Consider the following 21,784-nt stretch of genomic DNA (forward strand, 5'->3'; position numbering starts at 1 on the left):
ATCTTTCTTGTGCTTCCATATTGCATTTTTAAACAAATACCTTCCCATTTAATATATTTACATAGTGAAGCAAAAGCTTTAAATGAATAATTTCATTGTTTTTTTGCATACATTTGCACAATCTGATAAAATCAACGGAAAATTAAAAAATAAAATAGATAAAAGTTACATATCATTAAAACATATACCCCTTTTATATTTATATTAATATCCACGGCCATCCATTAATAATACTAAACATAATGGAGGGTCGTGTGTGTCCAATTTCTTTTCTTAGAAATTATTGTCTTATATCCTTGTAGTATCTTCTTAGTATCCTTGTGTTCATGCGGATGCTTGTGTGTGTGTATCTTACACGGTTAAAAAAGTTAGCTCAAATTAATGCCACATATATATATTCTATAACAAAAGAAAGCATTCCATGCTGACTCCGTGAGCCAAGTGTCAACCTTTATCTCTCCTCTCACAAGACAAAGTCTTATACTGAGACCCACTCTCATCTTCTTCCTCCCCTCACAACCCACTGTTCTTTTTTTCTTTTTTTAATGTGAGGGGGTTTACCCCCATAAGAAAGAGAAAGAGAGAAGAAGACCTATAAAAACACAGCCAATCAATGTAAGGAATACTTGTAATTCATATGGCCTTCATGATTAATAAAATATAACACCTACTTCTATTTATATTATTATCTATACTTCTACTTCCACGGTTCAACCATTCATGTCACCAATATGCTTAGACTATTGTTCTTCTCAATCACCTCCTTCAACTTAGTCTTCCAACCTCTTGGAAACTAAGAAAAAGAAAGTGATGGATGAGGAAAAGGGGAAGGATGTGGTGGAGATTTATGATGAAGAAACTCTTGAGCTTAGGCTGCCGACGAAGCCGTTGGACCTCAACGAGGAAGTTAATGAAGAGAAAGAAAAGGAAGAGGAGGAAGATAAGGGAAGCTCAAGTGAAGTTATGGGAGAAAGCGACCATGGGAGTAGCAACGGTGAAGGAGGTAGAGGATCGAGTGAGAGCAAGGGGGATGAAGAGGGCAGAAGGGAGCAGTTGGGGCCAACGGTTAGACAATATGTCAGATCTAAAATGCCAAGATTGCGGTGGACGCCGGAGCTCCACCTATCCTTTGTTCATGCAGTTGAAAGGCTTGGAGGCCAAGAGAGTAATTCAATTCATCCTTCATTTTGTTTATTTGAAATTCATTCTTAAGTTTGTTTTTTTCTTAATTTTTTGTGTATTGTAATGTAGCTGGTGTTTTTGATAGCTGGCTTAGTTTCGTTTTCTTTGTTTTTTTGGCTAATTAAATTTAATGTTGCAGGAGCAACGCCAAAGTTGGTGCTTCAGATGATGAATGTGAGGGGGCTTAGTATTGCACATGTAAAGAGCCACTTGCAGGTAAAAGTAGAGTTGTGTAAGAATTAAGTGATGAAGTATTCTTTCTTTGCAGCTAAAATTAATAGAAAGGATGGCAAAAAATGAAAACTTCTGTTATATAGATATAAATTCCAATAAAGTTTAGCTCAGGATATCCACAGAAAGGTTTGGCTCAGCGTGTAAAGCTCCATGGACCTATTTTTGAGGGCTTTTGCTCCCAGGCGAAACTTCAAATATACTAACTGCTTATTATAACAATCTTCACGTAAATTCAAAAAGCATCACATAAAAAAGCTCATTATGTAAGAGATGTCTTCTCAACTTGGGAATTTTAAATGGTTTGCAGGGTTTTTTTTTTTCCTACAAGAAAAAAATATAATATCTAGCAAATTTATCGGGAACTGTCTGTTAGTTTGGGAAAATATGTTTTAATTTCTGTTTTCCTGCCTTATTAAAATGTGAAAACTTGTCTTCCATTTATCTAAATTTTAATAGTCATTTTCATCCCTTTTTAGATGTATAGAAGCAAAAAACTTGATGATTCTGGGCAAGAAAGATCCAACATTTCTTCAGGTATTCGACATTTCAGGCCTTCAGAATTATATTTATTTCACCCATCTACCTTGCAAAGTTTTCTAAGCGCAGTACCTAATTTATGTTAGAACACTATTAGTGCCAACCAACATCAAAAATTTAATCATAAAATTTATGCATTCAAAATAATTTTATAATGAGTGCTCTTTCTTCATACAGCATTGTCACCATTTGATGCTCATATGAGAAGAGATCGTTTCCATGAGATGTTTTATCAAAGACCTGGTTCATACCAGCCTTTCAGAATGGAGAGAGGGGGCTTCTTTCGAGCAGGAAACATTCATGAAGATGATTGGTTTTATAAGGTTTTGCAGAAATCTCAGTCCCAACAACCAATATCAGATTTCAAGAACACCAGCTTCAGGTAATATGCAATCAATCAAATTGGGATACATTTGATAAAGTTAAGTTATTGTTGTACAATATTAGAAAAGGTTTTCTAGTTTACTCTTAAATTATTTTATGAGTTTCTCGATAAGATTTACCTTAGGAAAAAAAAAAGTTTTCTCAACTAGTGTATTCTTATTTCATAAATTCAATGAGAAGTGCCCGTTCGAGTTAGAGATTTTTAAAACACATTTCTCGGAAAATTTATTAAAAGTAGAAAATTTATTAAAAGTATTTCTTAGAAAGTAAAGAAAGAGAAAATTTGTTATCTTATTTTTTAGAATTATTCGAACTATTAGAATCAACATAACAATTTTTTTTAGTTCTTGTTGATTAATTTTGCATGAATCTAACGTATTATTCATAACTCTTTTTCAATAATTTTCTTTAAGTTCACCCCTTTTGCATAAATAAATAGTTTTTATCGTTCTTGCACATGCAAAAACAATTTTTATATCTTTCTTTTAGCATTTTATAATCATTTCTCAATGAGCATTGATATAAATGATGAAATCTGTGACCTAAGTTTCTAATGAAATTAATATTATTATATTTTTTCTTATCAATAATGTTGTTGTGGAAAAATGCATCATTGACTTGCTAGTAAATTCAGACTTTTCAATCAAATTTCTTTTCAATTTTTCTGCCAATAAAATATTGTTCTTTCTCAATTTATACTTCTTTATTTTGTCTCCTTTTCATTATATACTTATAATTTTTTTTCAAACTCAACCAAACAATCAATTATTTTTTACAATGGAGAAAAATGGTTCCAGAAGAGAAAGCCTTCTTGATCTATTTTATATTCGTGGTTTATGTCATGAAAGTTCAACAATTAGTGGACCCTTTAATTAGTTCTCTAACTAAATTTCTGTTTCGCTTCTTCAGCAGAAACCAAGAATGGGTATTCAACCAGCATATAGCAGCAAGAGCCAACACAATCAAAGAACAAGACCATGCCAATGGATTATTACATGGTATGATCTTTAAGAAAGAAGGGAAGACAGCAGCTTCTCATTTATTTGATGTGAGGGATGTGCTCACAGTTAATGAGATATCAAGAAAACCTTACAAGCTCCAAGAGGAGAGGCAATGGCAACTGGGAAGGAGCACATATCACAATGAGAATTCGATTAGTTCTTCCATGAGCAATTCTAACTTTGGGAAGAGAGTAAATAACTACATCATTAACCAGTCTTCCCTTCGTGATCCTTTTGCCTTCAAATCTAGACAAGAGACTCAAAATTTTCAGTCTCCAATACACCAGGCTGAGGTAAGTCTGATCAGCTTATTCTCTAGGTTTCATTTGAAGCATATGTCACTAGTAAAATTCCAAAGCTAAAATTATATATTTTAAATGTTATGCGGCCAAAAATATTGATTAGTGATCTTTATTTTAAAAAGTATGTCAGAAATATATTACTTTGTAAATTTTTGTTATGTTCTAGCTACATTTTCTTATTTTATACTTATTAAATTTTTGTACTATTAATAACTATTTAAATTTAATAATTTTTTAAAATAAAAGCTATGATCATTCAAGTAATTAATTGTTATAATTATTAGAACAATAGGACGAACAATAATATCAAATGTGTGCCTAATGATATTTATGCATAATTTAAAAATATAATTAAAATTTAAGTACTATAGTTTTTGACTATTATGTTTAAATTTGAGTAGTAATCATATAAATTTTAAAAATAACTAAAAAATATGTTTAATTCACATTTTGTTTAGAAATTTGTGTTTGAAAAGAATTTATTTTTTATTATTTTTTAATGATATGTATAGGTTTTTTTTTTTTAAGAAAAGTGATTATCAATGGTGGACTAGAAGTTATAATCATAATTTTCATTTCTTCATGATAATAACAAGAAATTGAAATACCTAATTCTAAGTTTTGACTTATCGCCTTACATTTTTTCTGATTTAATCTAATTAGCAATTTGTCAATGCAGTTAAGAAAGCAAGAAGTTTTGGAAAGGGAGGAACCTCTAAGAGATACAAAGAGAACGCGGCTTATAAAAGAAGAAAACGAGAAGATGCCGGATTTGCAGCTAAGCTTGAGCACAAGCTCCATGGAAAATGGATTTGATGCCAAGAGAAGCTCTGAAACAGGAGTAGACAGTGAGCTCTCACTTTCTCTCACCCCAACTATTTCTACTGAAAATAAGAAGATCTTCAAAATGCAAGACAAAATAATGAACTCAGAGATCGATTTCTTCAAGCTGAGTAGCAGCAATAAATCAAACCTAAGGATAAGTACTTTAGATCTCACCATGTCAATCAATTAGGCATTGGAGTGAGATCTTTCAAGTACTTGCCTCATTGCCTTAATTAATTTTTAGGAAACTAATTATGTTTAGCTATGTAACCATGGAATACCATGTTCATGTTTGATGCATTTTAGAGGATAGTAGTAGCCTGATTAATATATGTTAAATGTCAAGGTTACTAAAATCATCTGAAATATGAGAGTTATGTAATGTCATCAGAACCATTAGGAAGTCATTTTGGAGACCTATAATGATAATGATTTAGCTTTCTCATTCATTTATGATATCTAGTTTTCAAATTCCAAGCTTTGAGAAGTTTATTATGTTTCTATCGTCCAAAAAAGTAATAGTTTTTTTTTAATTTGAACATTTTATTTTTTCCACATGCCTATTGCAATTAATGTTGAGGTTGTTCCCACTTTTCTCCCACAATGTGGTATATATGTTCTATAAATTTTCTTGTCAAATTGATAAGCACATACTTTTTCGATACCACATTAAAAAAGTAGGAATGAATTTCCCCATTTAAAAAGGAAGTGCTACATATTAGCTCAACAAGAATACTAAGCTTTCTTATTGAATTGAAATATATATATAAATGATATTGAATCTCCAGATATTCTTATTAAAACTTGATTTGAATTTTTTTTTTTAAACTCACAGCGGGGCCTACGCGTTAATATAAAAGAAAATTAGAAGGTCCTTAATAGAAACCTCCAGCTCACTAATCTTCATAAGAGCTACAAAATAAAACTAAAGAACTGGTGGTTCCTTATACTAATCGTTACAAAAATTCCTAATAACATTCTAAGTCTGCAAGGAGACAACATCCAAAAAAAAGAAAATCAAAAGATAATCATTAAGCACGTAATTCCGGCAAAAAATGTGGGTCGACCCATAACTACCAAAAAAGCCATGATCAGACGATGTCCCAGCAAAATCAAAACTCTAGCCATCAGACCAACAAAAGAAAAGCCTACAATACAAGAATAAAGTTGCAGATAGAAAGAAACCAGTAAAAAACAGGGTATAAAATCATAAAAGTTTTGTTTATTTTAACATAAAAACAATAAAAAATCATTTAAAATTTATTTAATATCTTTCTAAACAATAAACCCATCTCCACAATATTTTAAGATTTTTTTTCTCATATAGGGTTTTTTTATTGATTTTTTGCACTATGATGAAAATATATGTGTAAGCTAGTTAAGTAAAAAAGAATATGAAATGCTTCCAAATTTTGTTAAATTTTTTATAGGAAAATGACTTCTTGTACAGAATTAGTTATTATAATAACATCAAAAACTTGAAATGATTGATACATGACTTTAGGACTATTTTAAAATATCATATTCTTTTATTGTGACTTGACTACAATTGAGATTATAAAGTTCCTCTTCTACAATTATTATCTTTAAGAATGTTTTTCATAATTTGTTTTCATTTAGGTGAGCAAAGAAATTTAATTTGGTATAAATTAATATATTAATAAGTTTGAGCAATAGGCGAAAGGGGCAAAACCTCCCAATTAATCACTTTATCATGCCTATATTGGCACTCACTAATTTCGGAAGTCAGCTCTTTTTCCACATCTCTTTTATTTAGAATGCTTCATATTAGAAAAAAAAAATCTAAGAGAATAAAGTGGGCTAATTAAATTCTCCTCTCTTATAAGTTTCCTTTTGGGAACTTACTTTTATAATTTAATTATAAAATATTGGTATGTTGAGGTAGTTTTAACGGTTTTGAACGATCATTTTAGTTTTTTCATGATGAAGTGCATTATGAAGTCGTGTTCTTAGTTTTGTTTTATTTTTTTTTTAGTTTGAGGGGAAGAAATTCATAGAAGGGCATACGCATTAAATAAAAAAAATTACAAAGTCCTTAAAAAGATCTTCAACTCACTAATACTCTGAAGAGTTATAAAACAAATAAAAAGAAAACATTGACATTATCTTTAGATAGCTAAGACCCCCACGGCTTGGGTACCATTTTTCAGAACCTTGGTGCAATTTTTGTTCTTGTCAATGCCAATATATGACCGTGGTTTCTTGTTTACTTTTGCTTTTCAACCACTTCACGGATTTAGCTTGTAAATTGAAAGTGGTCTTTCATAATCCAATGAAGCAATCGAATTAGCTTTTTAAATTCAGATTTTTTTATCTAGTTTAATATGAAAATGGAGAATTAGTTTACGTTCTAAACTTGAAATAGAAATGAATTATCGTTTAGGTCAATAATATCATTTGCCTAGCTATATATGAAATGATTTGTATGAGAGCATAAAGGAATCTTCATTTTGCATTCATCGCTCTGTCGGTACAGATTTTCAAATTAAGAAGAAACATGTTCAAAATATAGTAATTTACAACATAAGATCGTGTATATAAACTCTAATTTAAGCTTTATCTGTTGACATGGCAGACCTGATTGAAGCAGAAAGTATTCCTTTTCTCCTTTCATATAAATAACTCTCAAACGGTGATTCCACATAATTGGTTAAGGCTAATAATGGCATCTGATTAATTATGATGTTAATTGGCTCACACCATATTATGAACAGAAAACTCTTCCTGATGACACAGAGCGTAGAACTCTGGCGAGTCATATATAAATTTTTTACTAGAAAGAGAAAAAGTTGAATCAGTAAACATAAATGGTGGTGGAGAAGATCGAAGAATCATTATTGCATTTTTTTTTAATTGACGAGGAACCGTCCGCTGTCACGTCAGGCTTCGCTGAGCGTGTTTGGCTTTCCGTAAATCCCGGCAGACTTACCGGGTCACCCACGCCACTGTACCCGGAGCCGGCGCTTTGGGGCCCCCACTGAAGGGGCGACTGCCGCTCGAGGGAATCAAACTTGGGATGGGGGTTCTCAACCGTGCACGCCGACCAACTGAGCAAAGCATCGGTGGGTTTTTATTGCATTCTTTAATCTGCTATTAGTTAAATATATTGACAACAATGATTTTACGAGGTCCAAAATAACTTGTAGCAAGATATGGAACTCTTGAAAGCTCTTGCATAAGAAATAAAAAAGACTAAGCCAAATTTCAAATGAATGGAGCCTAGCTAACAATGGTTCACATCTTAAAATGTCATATGCATCTTCCGAGTTATAATTAGTCCAACAAATAGCAGTAATAGTCAGACTGAATCTGATGTTGATCTCTTTCTAAACATATACACACAAAAAAAAATACTATAAATGGCCTTTTTTGTCCATGTTTGACTTTACAACACAGGACAATTGGTTAGAAAAATTCAACTGCAACATTTAGATTTTCAACCTATTTTAAGCAATAAATAGCCCGACAATGAATCAATAAGCAATAAAGATTAATTGACTCCAATACGTTTGGAGTGGCAAGAAGAAAATGCCGCATCGATTGTTACAAATTTGAATTATGATTAGATTTTGAAATTATTTTAATAAATATTAATTATAACACCTGTTTCTTAAGCTTACCTGTATTTAAAATAAATATATTAATTTATCTATCTCCGCTTGAATTATTTTAAATACTATGCAGAATGCTGATTATTTTTTCTCATATATAGTTATGTTGCTACATTTTATTTGAAAAAAAAAATTAAAATCTTTAGTATATATTAAAACTAGAAATAGTTTAATTAATTTTCTTTAAAAATATATAAATATCAAGCCAAAAGTAAGGCTATTTATCAATCTAGTAATGCTCACATGTTATCAGTGCACAGATATTGCTTTAGATCATGCATGTTTTCATAGCAAAGCTGCCGAGGAAGTGATCATAAAGGTTTGACCTTAGTTAAAACTTGTGGTGTGAAAGCCTCGAAAAAGAAATTGCTCACATTAATTCCATGCAAAAGTCCTCTTCTTCATCTTTACTGCAATTTGTTTTTTAGGTCAGACAGAGAATGGAATTGGTAGACGAAAGCATGAAGAGTCTAAAGCATGAAGATGGTAGCTCGGGCACCAGATGGAAGTATCATCTTTCTCAACCATAAGGTTAAAATCCTTTTTGATGCGCATGAGCAAGCAGCACGTGAGCAGCCCTTAATGCAATCTCAACAGGATTCTCCATTAATCACATGAAGGGATCATCATAAAGAAAAAGAAAGATAATAATGCAAAAGGAATTCTACAGCCACAATTTTCATCCAAGGGCAAAACATAGTTAAGGACGCTAAATCATCCAAGAGATAGAAAGCAAGACATTCACAGTGCGTGGTTAAAGCCATGACGTGGCCCAACTCAATCGGACAAACCAGCTGAAAATATGGGACAAAATTTGAGCTTCGATAGAGATGTCATTTAGGTTTAGGTCAGCTGGAAATGTTCAAATTTAATTTCGGCCCAAAGTGCTATTGGACTGGGTCATTAATTTGAAAATGAGTCTCTGAGCATTTTGATTTCAATTGAATGAATTATTTGTAGCACAAAGAAAAAAAAATTTGAAGTCTCGAGTGCAAGATGGAAAATAAATGGATTTATGCCTCTTTGTTTATGATATTTAGATGGCTCCACTTATTCACACCAATTAAGCTCATACCTGTACACCCGTGATTAACTGTGCAGGTACCCATTTGCAAGTGTCTAGCAGGCTACGACCGGTTCAAGCTAAAGGAGAATGCACTCCTTTCGAAAAGACTTACTTAGAAGTTGGAAGGATCTTAACACGAGCACGGCGGATCGGGACCAGCCACATTAGAGGAAGGCAACCTCAAAAGTTCCTCTCTAACCCAGACAAATCATTATTCATCTAATCAGAGCCAAGTCTCCCATGCGAGATACACAAAATAGCCAATGACAGACTTTGCCACTTCAAAGATCTGCCTAGCTTTCACATTCACTTGAAGACAACATTCATATGTTACTCACCCCTCTTACCATAACGAGGTGACTAAACCGGCCACCCATCTCATATATGCTCATCCTTTCGACAACATCTAGATGGCTCTCACCCCCTCTCATCTCAAAAAAGGAGATCACAAATTATAATTTGGTTTGCCCCCAACTCATCGTACTAACCTTCCAACCAGATCGGCACTAACAAATTATAATGAAAGATTGATAGGATAGCTACGTACTAGGACGTAATATGGTACTCTTTCAAACCCTATGAAAGAAGGGGGGGGGGGGGTGGAAAAGGGGGGTTGGAGGTGAACAGAAAAACCTCAGGAGAAATGCATTTAACAACACATAATATGATAAATGAACATAATGTTAATGTAGGGGTATATTTGAAACGACATGAAAACGTGATTCGAACTCGACCCAAAAATTTTGGGTTAGACCCGACCTGATTTAAAATGGGTTAGGTTCGGGTTCAAGAATTTGACCCGATTGGAAAAATGTGTCGGGTTCGGATTGACCCAAAAACCCAAAATTAACCCAATTTCTATTTATTACACGAGCTGCCCAATCTGACCCTACTCGTCGCGCAGTGCCTGCATGCACTGCCCTATTTGTTGCCTCGCTAGCCGCATCGTACTACACAGCGCGCTGCCCCGCCCGTTCCGTCGAGCTACCCCCGTGCATTAACCCACTCATCGCGTCGCGTTGCCTTGCGCTATCTAGTGCGTCACATTACGCGTCGCCCCGCGCGCTTCCCTGGCCATCTCGCCTCAGCCGTCCAGCTTGCACAACCGCCTTAGTCGCCCCATCACGTCAGCCCACATAGCAGCCTCGCCGTCTCAGCCGTCAGTGGGTCAAGTCAGGTCAACCCGGCAACCAAATCGAATCGTGTCTAGGTCCAAATTTCAGACCCATTTATATAACCAGGTCAAGTTAGGGTCTAGCCATTTAAACCTGGGTCAATTTCGGGTTCGATCTGAAATGCAATTTTAACACTCCTGATGTTAAGGATAAACTACCTCCTCTTCTTTTGAATTTTAGGTTTAAAAAGAAAATTTTTTTACTAAGGAGAATTTTGATGGTCTAAATCTCATGAATGATTTTAAACGATAATTCTATATATAACTAATGAGAATTTTGGTGGTCTAAATATCATGGTGAATGTTCTTGTTGGTTCAAATAGTGCTAAAGGTGTGTTGGTTAATTACAATGATTTCTTGGCCTCTATGGGAATTCATGGACATTATTCTAATCTGGTTGAGGTAATATATCCACTGAGGAATAATTTCCCCCCTTCTGATGGTTCAAATAGTGATTTTAATATGGTTTCTAATGTACTTGTTATGGGTAATTCTAGTAATCTTATCTTTAATAAGAATGGACATATGGATCAATTGGAAGGGTGGAGCCCTAATGAACAATCCACTTCTATTTGGCAGGAAGGGGAGATTCACTCTGATGTGGACCTGAATTGTAAATGTTCTAATATAGAATTAAATTCAAATTATGGTCATGGAACTTTTGGAGGATTTCAAATTAGTTTCTTATAAAAAAATTTAACAAGAAAAAGGGTTCTTCATACATCAGACCAAGACTAACTAGATCTAAAGCTAAATCTAAGTGTGCTTTCTTATGATTAGTGCTACTATTTGGAATATTAGGGGTGTGTGGGTAAACTTGCCTCACACACTTATGTTTGTAATCTCTATAGATTGTATAAAATATCATTTTTATCTCTTCTTGAGCCTATGGTTGATGCCTCTAACCATCTATTTATCAAAGGCAATTAATTTTGCTTTGATTGCTCTTTTTTAATTTAAATGGTAAGATTTAGATTTTTTGGAATGAGAATGTTAATGTTACTATTATTGGAGATTTTGGTCAGGTTGTGCATTATTCTTTGTAAAATTTTAATTTGTCAATTATGGATTCTATTATCTATGCTAGTGGTAATGAAGTAGAAAGAATCTTTTTATTGCATTATTTACTTGACTTGGCCAATTCTTTTGACGGTCCTTCATCTGTTGGTGGAGGCATTAAATTATTATTTTTAATGCTTTTGAGTGAATAGGTGGCTTGACTCCTTATTTAGCTTCCATGGGTGATTTTAATAAAATGATACTTGATTGTGGGATTTCTAATATTAGTTTCTTGGTCCCAAGTTTACGTGGTCTAATAAAAGGATTTGAGAAAAAATTTATATGATCTTATTTAATAATCAATGGATATCCTTGTTCCATTACACTAACGTCATTCACCTTAGTAGAACAAGTTTTGATCATCCTCTATTACTTACTGGTATTAAGCAATTTAATTTCGTTGATTTTATTCCATTCAGATTTCAAAACATGTGGCTCCTATTCATTATTATGAGGGCTCTAATGATATTGTTACTTTTACAATGAAAATCAAATAGTTAAAATAGATGAACTCAATTACTGATCTTCAGCTCAAAGAAGAGGATTTTTTTTTTTTTTCAAAAAAGCTAATTCCAAACACCTTATTGAAGATGATAAGAATACAAAATATTTTCATGCGTTAGCTAATAAATGAAAAGCTAATTCATTTTTTAAGAAGGTTAGGTTGGATTTGGGGGGTTGGCCTGATGATCAAACTCCATTTATAACTCAAAAACCTCTCATTTTTTTAAGCTTCTTGAGAGCTTTAAGATGGTAATTCCTATCTCAAACCCTCTGTTTATTCCTTCTCTTATTACTAATGAGAATAATGATAATTTTTTTCTATTCTTACAAAATTTAAAGTTTTTAACATCCTTATGGATATGAATAAGTATTTTGTTGATAGGCCAGATGGTTTTAAAATTTCTTTCCACAATAAATGTTGGCATATTATTAAGATGGATTTATGTAAAGCCAATTTTTCCATTTTTAATGATGTTTCTATGACTAATTTTTTTGCTTCCATGCACTTCTATTGTCCTCTTTCCCCTACCTTGTTTAGTTTAATGGTTGACTATCTTTCCAGGGATTTTCGTTATTTGATTGCTAAGTTCAAAAGCTGGCATTTGTTATTACTAGTGGTTTGAATATTTCTCACCTGAGCTTTTCTAATGATATTTTTATGTTTAGTAATAACTTTATTAACAGTGTTAAAAGAACATATTGGTTGCTTAATATTTTTTAGAAAGATAGTCGTCTCCATTTTAACGAAAAGAAATGAATGTTTATTGTAGGTAAGGGTATGGAAACTGACAACATTAGTAGTATTATGGAGATTACTGATTTTCAAAAACAATAACATTTGCTTTATTATCTTGGGGCCCCGCATCATAATGGCCAAGATAAGAATTTTTTTGTTTGATAATTTTTTACTAATTTTAGAAAAAAGCTACCTGCTTCATAATTTAATTTTTTATCTATGGGAGATAGGCTTGTTCTTATTAAAAATGTGTTTTGTTCCATGACTATTTATCTGTTACAAATTATTAATCCTATTATGCTAGTCTGTTCTGTAATTGATAAATTCTTTAATAGATTCTTTTAGGGATCTTCTCTAATCACAAGGGTGAAGATTCATTTTAGTTCTTGGAATGCCTATTGTGGCCTTTATAATGAGGGTGGTTTGGGCTACAAATCAATTTTGGATATTATTTTGAATGTCTCTTTCAAACTTTGATGGAAGTTTAGATATGTAATAAGTCTTTATGGGCTAACTTCATGAATAATAAATTTAACAGAAATAATCACCCATCTCTTTACTTTTATAGCTCAGTCTTCTAGTTGGCATAGACTTTATAAAATTAAAAGGAAAGGGGAGGTGGCTCTCTTGACTCTATTGTTAACACTTATTTCTTATCCAATATGAAAGTCTTAAAACTCATATTGGATGGGAGCTAGGTGCAATAGTAATTTTCTTGCTGAATATATTCGTTTGCCAATCATTGCTTTTATTAGGCCATGGCAACCTTTACTTCTTATTTAGAAAGATTATGATTGCCTTTGAACATTTGGATTTTAAAATTAAAAATATTTGGAGGGAAGTTCTCACATTATTCCGCATTAAAATTTAAAATAAGAACAATTTGAACCTTCTTTTTGAGAAGTATTAGTAAACTTTGTATTTTAACAACAGAGTCAAGAGATAATTTGAAGTACCTAGGATAACTAGTAGTAAACTCTTATTTTTATCATTGGTTCAAATTGTTTACTAAACTCTTATTTCATACTAAACGAATTTTATGAGAACTATTAGTAAACTTTGTATTAGAGGAATCAAATTACAAATTGTTTACTAAACTCTTATTTCATATGAAGGTTCAAATTGTTTACTATTAACTTCGGGACTAGTTTTTTAGGGTTTCATAATCTTCACGAACTTTCAAGTTTAAGTTTAAGTTTTAATATTTAAAATATTTCATATTTTATTAATTATTCTTTAATAGTTTATGTTATTTATTTAGGTTAATTGGGTAAGTTTAAATTTTTTGAACAAATTAACTCTAATCAACTTGAAATCCTCACCAAAGGTAGTGAGTGACCTAAAATGATGATTACTTGAGTTTCGAGTCATATGGACATTTATTTTTATTTTAAATTATTTTATTTAGTTATTTTTTTAATTTTTATTTAATTTTAATTTTAATCTCTTATGATAGAACTTCTATTTTTCATTGATGGTATTTTTGATTTAATATCTAATGAAAATTACTTTAAATTTCTATTATTTATTTTGTATTTATAATTATTTACCAGTTTTATTTATTTTTTTGTTTAAACCCATGAAAGGTCCTACTCATTAATATTCCAAAAAAAATTATTATCATTAAAGAGTTCAAATGCTCCCTAATGCTAAAAGAAGAGTCACCACCCAAAAACATCCATGCAGATTGAAGCTTGAAGAACACTATAATCGAGTCAGTGAACCTGATAAAAATGTTATAGCAATAGTAATCCAAATAATAAAAGACAAACCTTTGAAGATTAATGGTATTCCGGTTCAACAAACCTCATGCAAAAAGCATAGTAAGGATAGATAACAAATTTATAGAAGCTTAAAAAGAATAATTTAGAACATTAAAGAACTCGGAAAAACAACACTTCTGAAAGAGGATAATAACTAAATTAGATGCTATAGAAAAATAATTAAAGCTAAAATAAGAATTTCAGAAAAGGTCGGGCATAACCTCCACCCAACTAAACTCCTTCAGCCTCTCCAACATCCACAGGAAACCAACACCAAGCAAAACAGATAAGCTCAGGTCGCAAAGCCAATACAACAACAATAATAATATACGACAGATGATAAACACCCAAGCACAAAGAACCTTAAAAACCTTGTTACCTAACCAAAAACCACACACTTGGGTCAGGAAGGACATCCAAGATAAGGCTACATGACATAGGCAACACAGGCAACCGAAAATACAAGAAGCTTCATTTCTGAAAACTCCAAGATGCCGGAACAACCAACACCAAAATTTCCATAAACTAGCCTCCAAAATCTCTACAGTAATAAAGAGAAAAAGGAGATGTGAATATAGAACACCAACATTACAGGTAAGAAACACCAGGGCAAGAAACCCCAACCAAGCAGTAGAAATATAACTAGAGAAAAACCAAGGACCTAAAAAACTAAAAAAAGAAGGCAAAGGAATCAATGGTTCCTAATATAAGAAAGCCATATCTATCTAAATTGGTTTGACCGTTTAACATATGAGGCAATTTTTGCCTAGCAAATTCAGATATGCCCAAAAATTTGCAACCAAATTTTGCCAGCCAAAAAAATTGCCTTCATGTAATATATAAGAGATAGAAAATTAATAAGGGAAAGGCTAGTGCGAGTAGGAATTGGAGAGTGGTAGAGGCAAAGAGGTTCATCACCTCAAGTTGATATCAGGTTGATTGAGCATTCTGGAGGGGGTTATTCGAGCCTCCTTGAATTTGTAGTAAGCATCTTAGAGGAGGAGCTCCCCTAGGTCATTCTGCCGCATTTACTTCCACCAACTATTTGAGGATTCTAGGATATAAATGTAGGAATTGAGAGAAGGTAAGTTTTGAAGGGATTAAAAGCTTATAAATCTTCTAATTTATAGAATTGAAGCCGATCATATAGTACAAACTGAGATCGTACAGTATGATCAGGGTAATTAAATTGTCTAGATGACTTGTCAGAAAAAGGTGGTCAAATTATACTGTATGATCAGTATTGTACTAGATGATCTTAAGGAATTGCATTCGCCTCAAAGAGTGTTTGAACAACTTTTGACTAAACGCACCATACAATACAAACAGGTGTTCGTACATTATGAATTGCAATTATTATCGTGCAAGCCATATTTAGACCTGTCAGTACAGCCAACCTATGAGAGAAATTATATGGATTTATAATTGTTGATGAATATTAAAGATTCACCTAGATTAGATTCCTAGAATAAAATAAAGAATTGTTTGAGCAATTTAGAACCTTCTCCACCTGGATATAGAGTAAATTATGATCATGTAAAATATAACCTATTCATATTTATTATGGTGGAGAGTTTAAAAAATTATATGTTTGAATCCTTTTGTCAAGAGATAGGGATAAAGCATAACTTTTATACCCCTAAGACCCCTCAACAAAATGGAATAGCTTGAAGAAAGAATAAAACTTTACTAGAAGCTGCTAGGGCCATGCTAGCTGAATATTCTCTCCTTATATAGTTTTGGATGGAAGTAGTAAATATTGCTTCTTATGTATTGAATTGTGTAAATATTAGATTTAAGTTAAATAACACCCTAGAGCTCCTTGAGGGTAGGAAAAACAACCTTTCTCACTTGCATATGATTTGATGTAGAAGTTTTATCCTTATTAATGGGAAATCACCTCTAGGAAAGTTTGATCCAAAATTTGATGAAGGAGTCACTACAGGAAAATCACTTATTACCGGCAGAATTTTCCGGCGGCTTTCCGGCGGCCAGTTTTCCGGCGGCTTTCCGACGGATTTCCGGCGGTTTTTGACGGCTTATTCCCTACAAAATTTTCCGGCGGCTTTCCGACGGCTAATTTACCTGCAAAATTTTGCGACAGCTAATTGTAATATTAAAGTTTTAGGTGTTAGATATGTAAATAGGATGGTATAAAGTGGTATGTATGTAAATTTCCCTAATGGAAAATCAGCTCTAGGAAAGTTTGATCCAAAATTTGATGATGGAGTCTTTTTAGGAGATTCTTTTGTAGGTAAGGGCTATAAAATTTTTGATAAGAGGACCTTAATAGTAAAAAAATCTACTTATGTTGTATTTTTATGAATTAGATAAAACCCTTGAACCTATACTAGAAGAAGAACATTGAAAGATCATCCAAGAGGTAGAATCCATTGACAAAGGGAATAGAGTAGTATCTCAAGAGCCTTTTACTAGAGAATGGAGATACTCATTTAGTCATCCTAGAGAATTTATCCAAGGAGACTCATCTGAAGGTGTTAGTACTATGCTTGGACGTATGAAAGAGGTTAGTCATTCTACATTTATCTACAAGATAGAACTCACCAATATAGATAAAGCCCAATCTAATGAATTCTAGATCCTTATAATACAAGAAGAGCTAAATCAATTTGTTAGAAATGATGTATGGGAACTTGCGAGAAGACTTAAGGAACAATGTGTTGTGAGAACTAAGTGGGTTTTCAAAAATAAAAATGAATGTTTTGCATAGTGGCAAGAAATACAGCAAGATTAGTAGCTAAGTTGTACAATCAAATTAAAGGAATTAACTTTGGGGAAACCTTTTCACTGTATCTAGACTAGAAGCCATTAGAGTACTACTAGCATTTGCTTAATTTAGAGGATTCAATTTGTATGAGATGGACAGTAAGAGTGTCTTTCTAAATCGGGTGATTAAAAAAGATGCTTATATTTAGCGACCCCCAGGTTTTGAGAATTCTTAATTTTTTAATCATTTATTCAAATTAAAAAATGAATTATATTGATTAAAGAAAATACCTAGAGCTTAGTTTAAAAGGTTGAGCACATCCCCCCAAAATAGAGCATTTGTTAAGGGTAGTGTAGACTTCGCCTTATTTCATAAGAAAGTAGGAGAAGATCAACTCATTGCTTAGATTTATGTTAATGATATACCATTTGTATCCATAAATAAAAATTTATGTGATGAATTTCAAAGATAATGAGTGAAGAGTTTGAGATGAGCAGGATAAGAGAACTTAACTATTTCCTTAGATGGAGTATGAAGCAAAGGGATAATGTAACCTTCCTTAGCCAATCAAAATATATCAAGGATATCCTAAAAAAATCTATGATGGATAATACTAAGGCAATAAATACTTCTATGAGTTCTAATATTTGATTAGATAAGGATTCAAATGAAAAATCAGTTTATCAGAAGAAATATAGAGGGATAATTAGATCACATCTTTACTTGATTGCTATTAGACATGATATAATATTTGGTGTATGTCTTTATTGTAGATTTTAGGCTAATCCAAAAGAATCTCATATGATTTCTATCAAGAGAATCCTTAGATACATATTAGGCACCCAAAACCTAGGTAATTGGTATCCTAGATATAGCTCATCCTTTAAAATTATAGGATATTCAAACTCTGACTTTGTAGGATATAGTGTAGATAGGAAAAGCACATCATGAACCTATCAATTTATACACCAATCATTAGTTTCATGATCTAGTAGAAAGAATAATTCATTAGCCCAATGCATCACTGAGGTGGAATATATTCCCATAGGAAGTTGTGTTGTTCAAGTCTTATTGCTAAAATAAAAAATCTTAAATGTTGGACCATCTGTAGGGATCATTTCTATTATGTGTGACAAAAATAGTGCCATCTGCATCTCAAAAAATTTAATCTTATACACTCGCAAAAAGCTTATAGACATTAGGCATCATTTCATAAGAGATCATGTAGACAAGGGGGATACAAAACTGCATCATATAGCTATTGGAGATCAATTAGTAGACATCTTTAGAAAACCCCTTGTCTATGACACCTTTAGCACTATGAGGACTAGACTAGGTATTATAGAAATTCATGTTTGATTCATAATGAATCTAAATAGTTCTATCATTTAAAATAATTCATTCCTTTTGCTTTCTTTAAATATGTGTCATTTTGAATTTATGCGACTATCTATTTATTTGTGCATGTTTTCTAATTTCATATTTTTTTATTTTATTTATTTAGTATATATTCCTTGATCATCACACAACCTTCACTATCTTAAATAAAATAAAAAATAAAAGATTTGGAAATTAAAATTTATTCACATCATACTGTGCAATTGACCAAGTTAAATCCATTAACCTAGAGATATTAATCATCATACTGATGAACACCTTTTCGTATTATATGATACATATATCAAAATTTGTTGGACAAAATCAAATCGGTGTTGACCCCTATATCTCAAACCACACGATAAAGGACCCCAATTGGTGAATAAAACATTACGCGCCTTAGCACCACATGTCATGTAAAGGGTCATTTATCCGAATGCCGAATGGATGGTATCGTTGTGATCATGACACTGAACTCTGCTGGGTCGAGGCCCCTCGCAATTGAATCAGACGAGATCGATCAAAAGGGACGGTCGACACTCGAAATTAAAGCGCGGGGTTGATCAGACAATGTCGGATCGACAAACGGACTTCACCGTTGCGTCCAGAATAACGTCAACCTCTAAAAACTGCAATATTTGTTTATTCAATTTAAAGCGCCCATATTGGTGGCACATATCTCGAGGCAATCCCAATATAATGCAATGACGCACATATTGCGGAAATTCACCTCTACGGAGACGACATGATGTCCGATTGCCAAACAGATGGCACCATCGCGTCCGGAACGTCGTCGCCATTAAGAGTCTATATCTTATTTGATTAAATTGAATCATTTGAGGTGGTGTCGTAAATATCAAATGGCAGTTCAAATTTGAGGCGAAGGTGCGCGCTATGAAGAAGCATTAGCCTCGTCGGTGGCGAAATGACGTCCGATAGCAGAACGGATGACGTCGTTGCGTCCGGAACGTCGTCGACATTCAGAATATATATTTTATTTAATAAATTTGGATCGTCTGAGATGGTGGTGAATTTCTAAGCAATTCAAGTATGATATAAAGGCCTGCATTACGACGGAAACAAGGCCTCGAAGACGCACGGATGATGTCCGATCGACAAACGGACAGCTCCATTGCGTCCGGAATATCGTCGACATTCAGAAAATATACTCTATTTGATAAGTTTGGATCATCTGAGATGGTGGTGAATTTTTAGGTGATGCAAATATGATATAAAAGCCTGCGTTACGACGGAAACAAGGCCTCGAAGATGCTCGGACGACGTCCGATCGACAAAGGGACAGCGTCATTGCGTCCGGAACATCCCCGACATTCAGAATATACATTTTATTTAATGAATTTGGATCGTATGAAGTGTTAAAAAATTTCAAAGGTGGCTCAAATATGTTGCGATGGCATGCGCTACGAAGAAAACGAGGCCTCGTCTCCACCCAAACGATGTCTGATCAACAAACGGACAGTGCCATTGAGTCCGGAATGTCGTTGGCATTAAGATTCTAAATTTTATTTGATTAAATTGGGTCGTTTGAGGTAAGGTCACAAATTTCAAAGGCGACTCAAATATGCTGCGAAGGCATGCGCTACGAAGGAAACGATGCTTCGTCGCCACCCAAACGATGTCCGATCGACGAACGAACAATACCATTGCGTCCGGAATGTCGCCGACACTCAGAATATACATTTTATTTGATCAAATTCAATGGTTTGAGGTAAGTTCGCAAATTTCAAAGGGGACTCAAATATGTCGCAAAGGCATGTGCTACGAAGGAAATGAGGCATCGACGATGATCAAATGACCTCCGATCGATGAACGGAATACGCCGTTGCGACCGGGACATTGGCAATACCCTAAATGCACTATCAATTTGTCTAATTTTGTTATCGGTAAAATTGACACGTTAAACGAGACAATCGACACGTAAACCGAGACAGATTTGGTCTGGTTAAATCATTTTTGTCATTTTGAATCAATCCATAATGACATATCACTAATACTAATACAGTATTTGAATTGGCAAAATCTTTACAAAGTCAGATATCAAATAGAGAAAAAGAAATAGACCCAAATTAATAGCATTTAATATATTGCTCGGTTCGTTGCTTCCGTTTTCCTATCGGAGACGCCTCGAATACACTGATTTATCCTTAAAGGGAAAACCTAATAGAACTTCCATAGTGCTCTTGGTCCTCCCCACGCTAAAACCCCTCAACTGATCTCTCTATACTCATTCATCTATTCGACCTTACCTCCGTCAAAAGCTCTTCCCGCACACGAACTCCTCTACCTGCTCTATCCAAACCTTTCAAGACTGAACTCTCAGATCTCCGTTCAGCTCTCAGCCTTCACTCTGGCCGAATACAACCCAGCACCTTCAAGCTCTCCCCACCAGGCTGATCTCCCACGGCCTGCCGTCCAACTGAGCTCCCGCCACCTTTTCCTCTGATTCTAATCAGAGCGTTTCCCTCTCACGCAGGAGACTCCAAGCCTTTGTACATCAAACTCCACATAAATCCACAGCCGTTCAAAGCCTCACCCGACCTCTTCTTCTTCCTCTCGCACAGGAGCTTCACTCGATAAAAAAAAACGGTGGGTTTTAAAGGCAAAGGCTAGGTAATGAATTTTTTTATTATTATAAGTGGTATTCTATGAAGCACCATGTGCTTATGTTCAGATGACTTAACTTTTCCCTTTTTTGTCTTTTAGTAAAGGGGAATATTTGAGGCAAATACGTTTGAGTGGATGCAATCATCATTATGGATATGGCATTATGTGTATATATATCCAGCTAAAAAGTTTTCTTTGTTAAAATAGATGGTACAAATGGTCTTAGTTAATTCCTCCCCTAAAAGATCTGATATATGAATATAATTAGTAAAGTTTGAGCCATGTGCCATGTAAACACATGCTATAGAACCCATTTCCTCACTCTAAAAATCTGTAGCAGTGATTCCATCCTCAAAAAAAAAAATCAAGAAATAAGTTCTTTCCCTTGTATGTTATTAATCACTGTTTACTGTTATTAGTGAGGTTAATATTATCACATTTATGTATAATTATATATATTGTTAGGTCTATTAGTTAATATGTTCTGTATATATATTAACTTATGTTAAAATTTATATTTGCATATTATGTTCTGTTAAGAATATATATATATATATATATATGTATATATATATATATATATATATATGTATATATATATATATATATATATATGTATATATATATATATATATATATATGTATATATATATAT

General features: G+C 33.2%; 1 protein-coding gene across 2 annotated transcripts; it reads left to right on the plus strand.

Annotated features, from left to right (window-relative positions):
* Positions 1–506: 506 nt before the first annotated feature.
* On the plus strand, positions 507–4,914 carry LOC110104535. 2 transcript variants are annotated; one of them, XM_028701486.1, is made up of 6 exons: positions 507–1,165; positions 1,322–1,398; positions 1,893–1,950; positions 2,131–2,335; positions 3,250–3,631; positions 4,320–4,914. In XM_028701486.1, exons 1-6 carry the CDS (start codon positions 811–813, stop codon positions 4,653–4,655), a joined length of 1,413 nt encoding a protein of 470 aa, XP_028557319.1. In that variant the 5' UTR covers positions 507–810; the 3' UTR covers positions 4,656–4,914. The 2 variants fall into 2 exon arrangements, with proteins under 2 accessions (XP_028557319.1, XP_020689350.1); XM_020833691.2 differs by having other exon boundaries at positions 508–1,165; positions 3,247–3,631.
* The last annotated feature ends 16,870 nt before the right edge of the window (positions 4,915–21,784 follow it).

This window comes from Dendrobium catenatum, unplaced genomic scaffold (genome assembly GCF_001605985.2).
Source record: "Dendrobium catenatum unplaced genomic scaffold, ASM160598v2 fragScaff_scaffold_1728, whole genome shotgun sequence".
Classification (NCBI taxonomy): domain Eukaryota; kingdom Viridiplantae; phylum Streptophyta; class Magnoliopsida; order Asparagales; family Orchidaceae; genus Dendrobium; species Dendrobium catenatum.

What these genes read in the sequence shown, in the direction of transcription:
- LOC110104535 (XM_020833691.2), top strand. Translation starts at nt 811, where the DNA reads ATGGATGAGGAAAAGGGGAAGGATGTGGTGGAGATTTATGATGAAGAA. An exon ending in ATGTAAAGAGCCACTTGCAG is followed by an intron (nt 1,399 to 1,892) that starts GTAAAAGTAGAG and finishes ATCCCTTTTTAG; the next exon opens with ATGTATAGAAGCAAAAAACT. An exon ending in TTCAAGAACACCAGCTTCAG is followed by an intron (nt 2,336 to 3,246) that starts GTAATATGCAAT and finishes TCGCTTCTTCAG; the next exon opens with CAGAAACCAAGAATGGGTAT.